Below are 14051 nucleotides of genomic sequence, written 5' to 3' on the forward strand. Positions count from 1 at the left end.
CCCATAGATGTTTCGCTAGCAGTGGATTAAGGTATCTGAAGGTTGCAGTGGTTGCTAAAGAGAACCGAACAATGGTTTACAGTATTTCCTGGCCCATAGACTACAGTTAGGTTGAGGAATCATCTTACATTAAGTTGTAAGATAGTGAACTTCCCCTTTAACTACTCCATTGTATTCCCTGAAATGAAGAACTATCAAACCTCTCATGTTCTAAATCTGTTTTGATCCTTGATATTGTGTGAACCAGTTGTTGTGTTTCTCAAGACCGGTGTGGTGTTCTGGTTTTCTGTTTCATGCTATTATTTGGTGCCAAGGGGCTGGGGAATTCTTCCTCTGGTTCTACAGCAGTCACATCTGCTGGTATGACCAGAACAGCTAATGTCCTTGTTTATCAAAGTGATTTTCCATTGCTTCTGATTGAATCAACGTTGAGTTGTTAAGTACGGGGTGGCAGGTAGCCTAGCGGTTAGAGCGTTGGGCCAGAAACCAAAACTTTGCTGGTTAAAATACCCGAGTCAACAAGGTGAAAAATCTGTCGGTGCCCTTGAGCAAGGGGACGCCGTACTACTATGGCTAACCCTGTAAAACAGCACGTCACCTATCCGGTCGATGTGACAATAAAACATATTTATATACTGTTTATAGACTTGCTTACAGACAGTCTCCTGTGAAGGCATGTCCACTGCTGTAATTGCATATACTGTACAAACGTGTATATATACACTGTACATTGAGAACAGCTGCTCTTTCCATGACATAGACTGACCAGGTGAATACAGGTTAAAGCTATGATCCCTTATTGATGTCACTTGTTAAATCCACTTCAGTCAGTGTAGATGAAGGGGAGGAGACAGGTTAAAGAATGATTTTTAAGCCTTGAGACATGGATTGTTCATCTGTGCCATTCAGAGGGTGAATGGACAAGACAAAGTATTTAAGTGCCTTTGAACGGGGTATGATAGTAGGTGCCAGGTGCACCGGTTTGAGTCAAGAACTGCACTGCTGCTGGGTTTTTCACACTCAACAGTTTCCTGTGTGTATCAATGGTCCACCACCCAAAGGACATCCAGCCAACTTGACACAACTGTAGGAAGCATTGGAGTCAACATGGGTCACCAGGCCTCCCGGGTGGCGCAGTGGTCTAAGGTGCCACCAGAGACTCTGGATTCGAGCCCAGGCTCTGTCACAGCCGGTCGCGACCGGGAGGCCCATAGGGTGGCGCACAATTGGCCCAGCGTTGTCCGGGTTAGGGAGGGTTTGGCCGGGAGGATATCCTTGTCTCATCGCGCACTAGCGCCTCCTGTGGCGGGCCGGGCGCAGTGCATGCTGACCAGGTCGCCGGGTGAACGGTGTTTCCTCCGACACATTGGTGCGGCTGTTTTCCGGGTTGGATGTGCATTGTGTCAAGAAGCAGTGCGGCTTGTTTGGGTTGTGTTTCGGAGGACGCATGGCTCTCAACCTTCGCCTCTCCAGAGTCCATACGGGAGTTGTAGCGATGAGACAAGACTGTATCTACCAATTGGATTCCACGAAATTGGGGAGAAAAAAGGTGTCACCATTCCTGTGGAACATTTTTGACAACTTGTAGTGTCCATGCCCCAACGAATTGAGGTTGCGCTGACGGCAAGTGGGGGGGTGCAACTCAATATTAGGAAGGTGTTCTTAATGTTTTGTCCGCTGCACACACACACACACACACACACACACACACACACACACACACACACACACACACACACACACACACACATACACACACACACACACACACACACACACACATACACACACATACACACACACACACACACACACACACACTGTCAGCCAGGTCATGTGTCGAAGCCTTTTCTCATACTCACTCACTCACTCACCGTGGCTCACCCCACTGGGCACAGATGGCAACTCAACGTCTAAATTCATTGAAATGACATGGAAACAACGTTGATTCAACCAGTGTGTGCCCAGTGGGATGCTATGCTTGGAACATAGCAAGTGTCATCCACATGTCTCTATGCGGTACTAAATCAGTTTAGTGCTGCCCTTAGAAGCTGTCCGCCGATTGGTGCTTCAGACACACAGGTACACGCACACACTCTTATGTAACGCTGTGCACCCAAACTAATGATTACTGTCCACACTTGGCTGTCAGTAGAATGATAATCAGACAGTGCTATCCATCTCTCTGGTCTCTGTTAATATCGCAGACTATCCTAAACAAGGACATGAATATGGGGAACGTATGGGACTGCCATGGAAAATCTCCCTGCAAGACAGGACACGTCCATAGATGCCAGGGAGACGACTCAGCTAATTATTATTATTCAGCAGAATCCCTCCATGCTGTTGGAGCTGCAAGACCAAAGTTGTGTCATTAGGCACCGAACTTAAGAAAATGTACTGAAACGGGGAGGGACTACCTGGCCTTGTCTAGTAAGAAATGCTGGCTGTTGCTGTGTTCTTTTATGGTTGTCCTAAATTGTTATTGTAATCATCTGTTTCATAACGGCTACCACGGGTATAAAGTCGACATTCTGTACATGGAGAGGCTGCACAGCTAATCTCACCTTTGGTACACATTTGTAGTGAATGTCATGTTTATAGATTTTCCCCTCTTTGTTGTGATTTCCCATAGCTATTCTCTACAGTGCCTGATTTACCCTGTCCCTCAGTGTCCTAGTAGATACAGGTTATGTCTAGCAAGGCCATGCTAAACAACATAACAGTGGGATAGTTGATATTTCTAACCAGGGGTGCTTGGTTTCACTTGACTATAAAAGGAAATGGAAAACAGAATGGAAGCATGCAGGTGAATGGTGTAGGTTAGGGTAAGGTTAAGGTTAGGCACGCTAGTGAGTGTAACACACACTAAGAGGATGTTGGCTCCACAGTCACACTCCTGTAGACTACTACACGGTCTACTGATCCAAGTTGTCTGTGTGATTCAAGACTGAGTTAGCCTGCTGAGCTAAAGTCTAAGAAGCATTGGGAGCTGAATCTTCAGGTCTCTGCATGGTTACTCATCGCAGGAGCCTATTTTAGCTTCAAGAACCACCTCTGTCACACTTGTAATTGGGTCTGCAGAATCTTACTGGATTCCATTGATGACATGACAGCAATTAACTAGAGGTGCATTCATGAATTAACTCTGGCTGTCTACTCTGATGTCAGAGCACTCTCGCTTAAGTGTGCCAGAGCACAGAATAATAACTGATGAATTTATGAACGAGCAACACCCATTGAATATGACCGGTGTCAGCAAACATCGGCAAAACAACTGAATTAAATTGTTGCCAGCAGCACAGTTAGTCACCAACGCTCTAGATAAAATGAACACTGCCTAACCAGCTCTGCTAGGGCGAGTAAAACGGTCAGTGGGGCGTTCTCTAATTTGTGTCTGGAAGTAGCTAGCAAGCTAGCCAACTTTAGCCAGTTAGCTTGGGTGCTGACAAAACACTGATTTTACGAACTCCCAGAGCGCACTCGAACACACCCTATGTAATTGCAAAATGTATTTAAAGAATTGCATTGACAGTCAAGATCACACAGCTAGGCCTGAGACTGCATTCCATTGGGATCATCTTTTGGCGTGGTTAGACTGTTTTGCTCTGTTATGGCTGCATAGCTACCGATGGTAGCTCAAGGTCACTGTCTAAAGGTTGTGTTCATTAGACACCAAACGGATGAAAACAGATTTAAACAGGGAGGCATTACCTGTTCTGTTTCAGTTGAAAAATGTGTTAGAACGCTTCCCGTTGTGTGCCCTAATGAACACACCCTTAGTTTTTCTGCTTTAGTAATAGATTAGAGCGCTGTGTGGTTCGTGCAGATAGCTCTCTGTAGGTCTGGGTCAGGGTGAGGCCGTGTTGTTTCTTGATGATATCTTTGTCATGGAGATTGTTCAAACTTCAGTCCTGGAAAGGACATGCAGGGGTGAAAGTGCTGTAGGAAATTACAGATTATCATCCCTGCTTTGTCCTGACTTGTCAAATGTCACTGTGACATTGTGCACATTTTCAAATCCTATGAGTGATTGGCCGATTTCACAAAATGTTTTACTTTCGAAAGTACACATAGCAGCAGGAGATGCCTTAGGCGTAAATTACACCCAGGCCAGAAATAGGAGAGAAGCCCAGATGATTTCCCAGAGAGAGAGAGACATGAAATGAATGAGCTATAGGTGTCTTGACTTGCAGATTAAGTTAATGTTCAAGTCCCGGAGGTGTCAGACAGGCAGCACTGAGCTGCTGAGAGGAGAGCAGAGCCGAGGACTGAGGAGGAGGAAAGGGTTGAAGAGGGGAGACACTGGACACTGGGTGTGTGATGAGACCTATGGGAAGGAGGTGTGTGATGAGGCCTATGGGGAGGACGTGTATGATGAGGCCTATGGGGAGGAGGTGTGTGATGAGGCCTATGGGGAAGAGGTGTGTGATGAGGCCTATGGGAAGGAGGTGTGTGATGTGGCCTATGGGGAGGAGGTGTGTGATGAGGCCTATGGGGAGGAGGTGTGTGATGAGGCCTATGGGGAGGAGGTGTGTGATGAGGCCTATGGGGAGGAGGTGTGTGATGAGGCCTATGGGGAGGAGGTGTGTGATGAGGCCTATGGGGAGGAGGTGTGTGATGAGGCCTATGGGGAGGAGGTGTGTGATGAGGCCTATGGGGAGGAGGTGTGTGATGAGGCCTATGGGGAGAGACAGGCAGTCTGGGATTCATTGTCAGAGAGACGGATCACACGTGTTCCCCATGTTCTTTTCTCCCATCACTTTTTTACTGGACATTGGTACAACCGCATGGCAAAAATAGGATACTTTCACTAATAGCCAAAGAGATCATTTAAGTGTCATAGGCCTTTATGCAATATAGGTTCAAAGAGCAAAACGTTTGAAAGGCAGCTTGTAGCCATGTAACCTACAGGTCAAGAAGAATGCAGAGCAGAACTTTTGTGTCTGACAGCTACAGTAGCCTGCCACAGACAATATACACAGTAGGCTTGCTACAGGTAACTGTCAGAATAAAGGAAACACCAACATAAAGTGTCTTCATAGGGTGAGCTCACAGAACAGCTTCAAAGAGGGGTCTCAAATGAGTATATGGGGTTTAAAGGGTGGGTGTGTGTCTCAGTCACCAGATCTCAACCCAATTGAACACTTAAGGGAGATTCTGGATCAGTGCCTGAGACAGCGTTTTACATCACCATCAACAAAAGGAAGGAATTTAGAAATTTTGGAAGAATGATGTCACATCCCTCCAATAGAGTTCCAGACACTTGTATAATCAATTTGGCATCATTCTTCCACAAGAAATCCTTCATTTTGTTGTTTTGTTGATGGTGATGTAAAACGCTGTCTCAGGCACTGATCCAGAATCTCCCATAAGTGTTTAATTGGGTTGAGATCTGGTGACTGAGACACACACACACACACACACACACACACACACACTTTAAAGCCCCTAAACTCCTTTGAGACCCCTCTTTCAAAGTCACTGAGATCTCTTCTTCTACGCGCTTAGAAAAAAGGTTATCTACAACCTAGAAGGGTTGTCCCCATTGAGGAACCCTTTGAAGAAACCTTTTGGATTCCAGGTAGGACCCCTTTGGGCTCCAGGTAGGACCCCTTTGGGCTCCAGGTAGGACCCTTTCCACAGGAGGTTCTACATGGAAGTCAAAAGGGATATCCTATTGCGACAGCCGAAGAACCCTTTTGGAAATCTTTTTCTAAGAGTGCAGCCATGGTAGGCACAACAATGGGCAACTGGGCATTTTTATACATGACCTTAAGCATGTTGTTAATTGCTTAATTAACTCATGAACCACATCTGTGTGAAAGCATCTGCTTTCAATATACTTTGTATCCCTCATTTACTCTAGTGTTTCCTTTATTTTGACAGTTATGTGTACATAACGCAGTCCCCAACTCTAATCATTTCAGACACAGAGACTAAAATAGCAGATCCTTCGATTCCTGTATTTTTTTTTGTTTTTTTGCGGGGCTACTGAGCGACAGCACTCTCGATTGGACGCGCTGAGTGAAAGGGGGAGTGTTTACTACATTTTCAATGGAATGCAGCATAGGGGAGCGGGCCTCAGGTGTAGGCAGCGTGCTGAAGCGATAACTGGATACGCTCAGATATGAGAGAAGCCTTTTTTTTCGGCGAGTTTCTTTTTTGACAAGCTGATCCCTATTGGTGAACTATAACTAAAGGGTGGTTGTCGCTTGCGGGGTTATTATTATTTATTAATTGACAGCGTTCTATTCTATCTGAAAAGGCTTGCGTGTGTAAGATATTCACAAAAGGACTGGGCCCTAAACAACTTGTTTCAATTGAGAGAGAGAGGGACAGGGCTACCTACCTGTCCTGTTGGCTGCTGGTAGCGGCGTATCAGAAGGATATTATTTTCCGGCTGCAAGTGGAACAGACGTTGACTCATGAAGAATACAGAGGAGTAACCTAGTCATACATTTTCTTAGCATATCTATTTGTTCGTAATGCTCCACCAACATGTAAGAGCTCGTTCAAAAAAAGATGCTTAAATGGGAAAAAACACAATTATCCTTGTATTTTTCACAATATTGATTTTGTGCGCATGTGAAAATAGACAACGGTAGGCTAAATCGAACGTTCATGCCATTTTTAAGAGCATATGCCTACTGTTCTTATATTAGCCTACCGTTGCTAAATTGCCTGAATTGTAAACCAAATTTGTCAGATTGCAATCATATTCTTGCCAGTAGTTTAGCCTATGCTTTCTGTACACTAATCTAGCAATCGGGTGTGCGATCACCTGCGCTATTGGCACCATTCCAATGATAAACCATTGCGTTTTCCAATGTTATCCGCAGAAAAGTTATCGCTGAGATAAGGACATAATACAAATGTCATTTAATCCTGCACGGCCAGGCGCAGAGCGCAGTGTGTGTCCTGTAACATTGCACCTGAATGTCTACTTGGCGAGAGAGATGAGTTTTGCCTCGTCTTCCAAAAGAGATTCGTCGCGCTTTTCGCAGGAAGAACATGGAATAGAACTGGATATATTTGGAACTCGTTGGATAGCCAAACGTTCTAAGCTTGAATGAAAGAGACCACAAGTTAATTATCTGGTTATGGTATTTCAACAAATTATGAATTTCAACTAAATTTGAGCTTAAATTCGTGAACGTTCTCTTGGACTCCACTGACTCCGGGATGCCCAACAAACCAATTGACTGAGCTGAAACTGCTTGGATCATGATGCAAGCGTAAAATTGCACCTGACATCGAATGCAACACAGCTGATCACATTTGACAAGGACCTACTATGTCAACATTACCAACCAGGTAAGATGCAGGTGTATGGTTATAAACGCAGGTGTATGGTTATAAACACAGTTTAACATTTGATATAGTTTACAAGTTTACGTACAAGTGTAGCGTATATGCTGAAGTAGCCTATGTTTATGCTGAAGTATATGTTTATGACGTTGTACATTTTAAAAATATGACGTTGTACATACCTCTGATAAGAAAGGGGAGTATTTAGTGGCCCATATCAAGTGATTTTAAGTTGATTTAGGAACTTGGCAAACTCACACCTAGTCGATTATTACTGTAATCCGAGAGGTGTGTGTGTGTGTGTGTGTGTGTGTGTGTGTGTGTGTGTGTGTGTGTGTGTGTGTGTGTGTGTGTGTGTGCACGCGCGCTACACCAGTTGTTCCCAAACTTTTTATAGTCCCATACCCCTTCAAACATTCAACCTCCAGCTTTGTACCCCCTCTAGCACCAGGGTCTTTGTTCTCTCAAATGTTGTTTTTTGCCATCATTGTAAGCCTGCCACACACACTATATGATACATTTATTAACTTCTTATGGTTGCATGGGCAGTATTGAGTAGCTTGGATGCCCAGAGGTGCCCAGAGTAAACAGCCTGCTCCTCAGTCCTAGTTGCTAATATATGCATATTATTATTATTATTATTATTATTATTATTGGAGAGAAAACACACTGATGTTTATAAAACTGTTTGAATGATGTCTGTGAGTAGAACAGAACTCACATGGCAGGCAAAAAACCTGAGAAGAAATCCAAACAGGAAGTGGGAAATCTGAGGTTGGTTGATTTTCAACCCAGCCCCTATTGAATACACAGTGGGATATTGGTTATGTTGCACTTCCTAAGGCTTCCACTAGATGTCAAGCGTCTTTAGAAACTTGAATGATGCTTCTACTGTGATGTGGAGCCGGATGGGAGCTGTTTGAGTCAGTGGTCTGGCAGAGAGCCAGATCCTGGTCACACGCATTTCACATGATAGCGACTTGCGTTCCATGGCTTTTCTACAGACATAGGAATTCTCCGGTTGGAACGTTATTGAAGATTTATGATAACAACATCCTAAAGATTGATTCTATACTAAGTTTGACAAGTTTCTTCGACCTGTAATATAACTTTTTGAAGTTTTCGTTCGGCTGGACCTGCACGAGCGTTTGGATTTGTGTACTAAACGTGCTAACAAAAGTAGCTACTTGGACATAAATAATGGACATTATCGAACAAAACAAACATTTATTGTGGAACTAGGATTCCTGGGAGTGCATTCTGATGAAAATCATCAAAGGTAAGGTAATATTTATTTTTTTATTTCTGATTTCTGTTGACTCCAACATGGCGGATATTTTTTTTTTCTTTTTCTGAGCGCCGTCTCAGATTATTGCGTGGTTTGCTTTTTCCGTAAAGTTTAAAAAAAAATCTGACACAGCGGTTGCATTAACTTCTTGACGCACCCATCCCGTTAGCGAGATCATTTTAGTCAACATCCGCTGAATTGCAGAGCGCCAAATTAAAATTAAATTACTAAAAATATTTAATTTTCATGAAATCACAAGTGCAATATAGCAAAACACAGCTTAGCTTGTTGTTAATCCAACCAGACAGTAGCTTCTTCAATATGAGAGAGAGAGAGAAACTACACATTATGATAAACAAGTGAAAGTTTGGTCTTGAACCCCCTGACAAACATACAGCGTGTGTGTGTACGTGCTTTTGTTTGCTGTGTGTGTGTGTAACAGTCCCTGTCAGAGTATGATGCAGATACAGTCAGGCATACTCATGAAGAGTGGAGTGAAGTAGCTTTACTAGTCTGAGGTAATCCCCATTCATATACTGAGAGACTGCAGCAGCGTGGCTTGTATAGAAGCCCCTGGCTGTGCAGTCCTCTCATCCGGCTCCATTACCTTTATCTCCAAATGTCAGAGGCTATAATTATCCCATCATGGCAGTTCTACAGAACCGCCCCACTAGAATAAGGGGAGTCTCATGGCAGTTCTACAGAACCGCCCCACTAGAATAAGGGGAGTCTTATCATGGCTGTTCTACAGAACCGCCCCACTAGAATAAGGGGAGTCTCATCATGGTTGTTCTACAGAACCGCCCCACTAGAATAAGGGGAGTCTTATCATGGCTGTTCTACAGAACCACCCCACTAGAATAAGGGGAGTCTCATCATGGCTGTTCTACAGAAGCGCCCCACTAGAATAAGGGGAGTCTTATCATGGCTGTTCTACAGAACCACCCCACTAGAATAAGGGGAGTCTCATGGTTGTTCTACAGAAGCGCCCCACTAGAATAAGGGGAGTCTTATCATGGCTATTCTACAGAACCACCCGACTAGAATAAGGGGAGTCTCATGGTTGTTCTACAGAACCGCCCCACTAGAATAAGGGGAGTCTCATGGCTGTTCTACAGAACCGCCCCACTAGAATAAGGGGAGTCTAATCATTGCTGTTCTACAGAACCGCCCCACTAGAATAAGGGGAGTCTCATGGCTGTTCTACAGAACCGCCCCACTAGAATAAGGGGAGTCTCATGGCTGTTCTACAGAACCGCCCCACTAGAATAAGGGGAGTCTCATGGCTGTTCTACAGAACCGCCCCACTAGAATAAGGGGAGTCTCATGGCTGTTCTACAGAACCACCCCACTAGAATAAGGGGAGTCTCATGGCTGTTCTACAGAACCGCCCCACTAGAATAAGGGGAGTCTCATGGCTGTTCTACAGAACCGCCCCACTAGAATAAGGGGAGTCTCATGGCTGTTCTACAGAACCGCCCCACTAGAATAAGGGGAGTCTCATGGTTGTTCTACAGAACCGCCCCACTAGAATAAGGGGAGTCTAATCATTGCTGTTCTACAGAACCGCCCCACTAGAATAAGGGGAGTCTCATGGTTGTTCTACAGAACCGCCCCACTAGAATAAGGGGAGTCTAATCATTGCTGTTCTACAGAACCGCCCCACTAGAATAAGGGGAGTCTCATGGCTGTTCTACAGAACCGCCCCACTAGAATAAGGGGAGTCTCATGGCTGTTCTGCAGAACCGCCCCACTAGAATAAGGGGAGTCTCATGGCTGTTCTGCAGAACCGCCCCACTAGAATATTTTATATTTTATTTTCCTGAAGAGTTGAAGTATCATCTATTGTTCCTAGATATTGTATGTTATTCATTGAAGAAGATATTCCTGGGGGGAAATGAGAATCAGAACATCTGGGTGTGCTTTGGGATTTTAGACCTAATGAAGCACTTTTTGACTAAACAAGTGCAGTTTTTATATTAAAAGCACACATAAAATAGCGACTCTTCTCGACTTAATGGACGACATGAGCTTCCTCAGGATCAACCAATGATGTTTCCTTTACAGGTCTGTAGTCTGTCAAATTGGCTAATGTGAGATCAGGTTGAATACTCGGGACATGAGAGGGATATGTCTTTCTCCCAGATTCGTCTCTTAAGGAATGTTTGTTTGGGAGCGAGACAGCTCAATGTACTATGGCACGCTGCTCAAATCCCTCCGGAATGAGTTTCCTAATTAAAGCGACAGTTTCAGAATGTCGATGTCGTCACTCGAGATCTCTTCCCCCGGGGGTGGAATTTCGATCGCTTGGCGATGGGCATGTAAGTTTATGCATGAAGCAGCGTGTAATTGATACTTTAATGAAGGTCATGGATAAGCAGGTCTCATCCTTGATGGTGTAAAGTAGGTTCGGATCAATGTTCACGTGTTTGAAACCTGAAGACGTGTGTCTGCTCCAAGCTCAGGGGCTCCGTGCGCAGGAGACCCGGATACACGGAAGCCAAACCGGCTGCGCGCGTGCGCCATCGTGCATACATTTATTTTGTCCCCCTACACCAAACGCGATCACAACACGCAGGTTACAATGTCAAAACAAACTCTGAACCAGTTACAGTAATTTGGGGACAGGTCGAAAAGCATTAAACATGTATGGTAATTTGTTCTATTTAGCTAACATGCTGTTGCTAGCTAATTTGTCCTGGGATATAAACATTGAGTTGTTATTTTACCTGAAATGCACAAGGTCCTATAGTCCGACAATTAATCCACACATAGTTTCTAGTCATCTCTCCTCCTTCCATGCTTTTTCATAATTGATATTATATGGTGATGGCATCTATACTTTCATAGTATTACCACGACAACCGGCTAAACAGTTTGTCTTTCAATCACCTGCTTCTATAAACCAATGAGGAGATGGGAGAGGCAGGACTTGCAGCGCGATCTGCGTCAGAAATAGAAAGAAGTTCTATTTTATCCCTTGGCATCGCAGACAATTGTTGGCGCGCGCGGGCAGTGTGGGTGCAATAATTGAATGACATGGATTTCTAAATACATTTTGCATGTAAGGCCATCGGCATACTGGGATTGTGTCAGAATTTCAGATGAATCAAATGTTCTTTCAATGAGAGTTGCCGGATAAATGAAAATGGATGATTGTCTGACAAAAAAACGCACAAACTTTGTCTTTTGACTGATTAAACTCTTGATTTGTGTTGTACTTTTGACAGTTTCATAGTTGTTCATGAGTCTGTGTGGCAGTAGCCTTAGTACTCTGGTCGGTCACACTGTGATATAGCCTCTTCTGTTTTAAACTTTTGACACTATTAAGCAGAGCCATGCCGAGCTGTACTGTGCTGGCCTGGTTATGTACCCACCATAGTTGCTGGAAGTGAAACCTCGCTGGAAATAACAACAATGTGAAAAGAACATACAGTATCTGAGCCGGCACAGTGGACTGTCGCTTTGGGTAAGCACAACTATACCTTGTATTTGTGTGCGGTTGGGATATACTAATGATTCAAATAATGTGGATGGATCCTCATTGAGTGACAGTGGAGTGTCGCAGAGTACACTGTCAGATAAGACTTTACAGGTCAATAGTCACGTCAGGAATGCTATGACTATGATAGTTCAGTTGTTTGTCTATATTAATGTCACCTTGCACTTTCTCCCCCAATCACATGTTTATGTGTTTGCTGGTATTCCATTGTACTCTGGTCCCAGATCTGTTTGTGCTGTCTCTCAACTTCTATCATCATATGATTTGGCATGAATGATGACCACACAGATGTAGGATCTTAATTTTAACAATCTGTCGCAGGAGAACTGTAGAACTTGTTGTGTATTTGAGGCTTAATAGACAACAGATGTTTCTAATTCCCTCTATGAAATGTCAGACTTTATTTTTCATTACGAAAAATGTATCAGCCCCTACAAAAATGGCCATGAATTATCATTCACATTTCCTGTTGCTATTTTCCTGCTGTAGGATACTGGTTAAAATGAAGAGCCTACAACATTAGGAGTTAGCTACAGTGGGGAGAACAAGTATTTGACACACTGCCGATTTTGCAGGTTTTCCCTACTTACAAAGCATGTAGAGGTCTAATTTTTATCATAGGTACACTTCAACTGTGAGAGACGGAATCTAAAACAAAAATCCAGAAAATCACATTGTATGATTTTTAAGTAATTCATTTGCATTTTATTGCATGACATAAGTATTTGATACATCAGAAAAGCAGAACTTAATATTTGGTACATAAACCTTTGTTTGGAATTAGAGATCATACATTTCCTGTAGTTCTTGGTTTGCCCAATTTTTCAGTTTTTGATTTGTTAAAAAAGTTTGAAATATCCAATAAATGTCGTTCCACTTCATGATTGTGTCCCACTTGTTGTTGATTCTTCACAAAAAAATACAGTTTTATATCTTTATGTTTGAAGCCTGAAATGTGGCAAAAAGTCTTTGCGGCAGGGCGGCAGGGTAGCCTAGTGGTTAGAGCGTTGGACTAGTAACCGGAAGGTTGCGAGTTCAAACCCCCGAGCTGACAAGGTACAAATCTGTCGTTCTGCCCCTGAACAGGCAGTTAACCCACTGTTCCCAGGCCGTCATTGAAAATAAGAATTTGTTCTTAACTGACTTGCTGTTAAATAAAGGTAAAATAAAAAAATAAAAAATAAAAAAAAGGGGCCGAATACTTTCGCAAGGCACTGTATTTATATATACATATTCTTATTCATTCCTTTACACTTGTGTGTATAAGGTAGTTGTTGTGAAATTGTTAGATTACTTGTTAGATATTACTGAACGGTTGGAACTAGAAGCACAAGCATTTCCCTACACTCGCATTAACATCTGCTAACCATGTGCATGTGACCAATACAGACCGAAACAGGCAGGGGCTACCTGAACTTGACAAAGAAACGCACATTTTCGTTTGGCATTGCAAAACATTTTAGAAAATGTTCAGTTGGTTTCCCTACTGAACACGACCCTGGTGTTATTCACCATGTCAGTAGATCCAAATGTTGGAGCTGGCTGAGGAAGAGCATGACCGTAGATGGCCAGCCAGACTGGATCAGACGGACGGTCGGTCTCAGTAAAATGTGAAAAGATAAGCTCATAATCCAAGAGGTATGACAATGTCAAGAGATTTCGTCTGTTTGTCCTGAGAAGGAGAACGATGGTGCAGCCAGTCAGGCAGTAGAGGAACAGAGGAGTATCTTTGAGTTCTAGGAGCAATGGTCAGGGACCCCAAGACACAACTAAGGTGTGGAATTAGTTTAAACAGCAACCTCTGTCTTTAGAATAGCATCACATTAAACATAATGCATTTGGTCAATACTCAGCACTGCTTTTCAAAGTAAATGTCTTAAACTCCTTATGTTGCTTAAAGGGGCATTACACAAAGTCAAAGTTAGTCAAAAGCCTTGTCCCACACCATCA

General features: G+C 43.5%; 1 protein-coding gene across 2 annotated transcripts in view; it reads left to right on the forward strand.

Annotated features, from left to right (window-relative positions):
• The first annotated feature begins 6086 nt into the window (after window positions 1-6086).
• LOC139395911 (ADAMTS-like protein 5) overlaps window positions 6087-14051 on the forward strand; it is a 57630-nt gene continuing 49665 nt past the window's right edge. Inside the window, exon 1 of one of the 2 annotated variants that reach the window (XM_071143222.1) lies at window positions 6087-7317. In XM_071143222.1, the coding sequence (XP_070999323.1) occupies window positions 7298-7317 (20 nt within the window). In that variant the 5' untranslated portion in view covers window positions 6087-7297. The remainder of the gene's footprint in view (window positions 7318-14051) is intronic. The other variant, XM_071143223.1, reaches the window with a different exon arrangement.

The sequence above is a fragment of the Oncorhynchus clarkii genome, unplaced genomic scaffold (assembly GCF_045791955.1).
Source record: "Oncorhynchus clarkii lewisi isolate Uvic-CL-2024 unplaced genomic scaffold, UVic_Ocla_1.0 unplaced_contig_3746_pilon_pilon, whole genome shotgun sequence".
Lineage (NCBI taxonomy): Eukaryota > Metazoa > Chordata > Actinopteri > Salmoniformes > Salmonidae > Oncorhynchus > Oncorhynchus clarkii.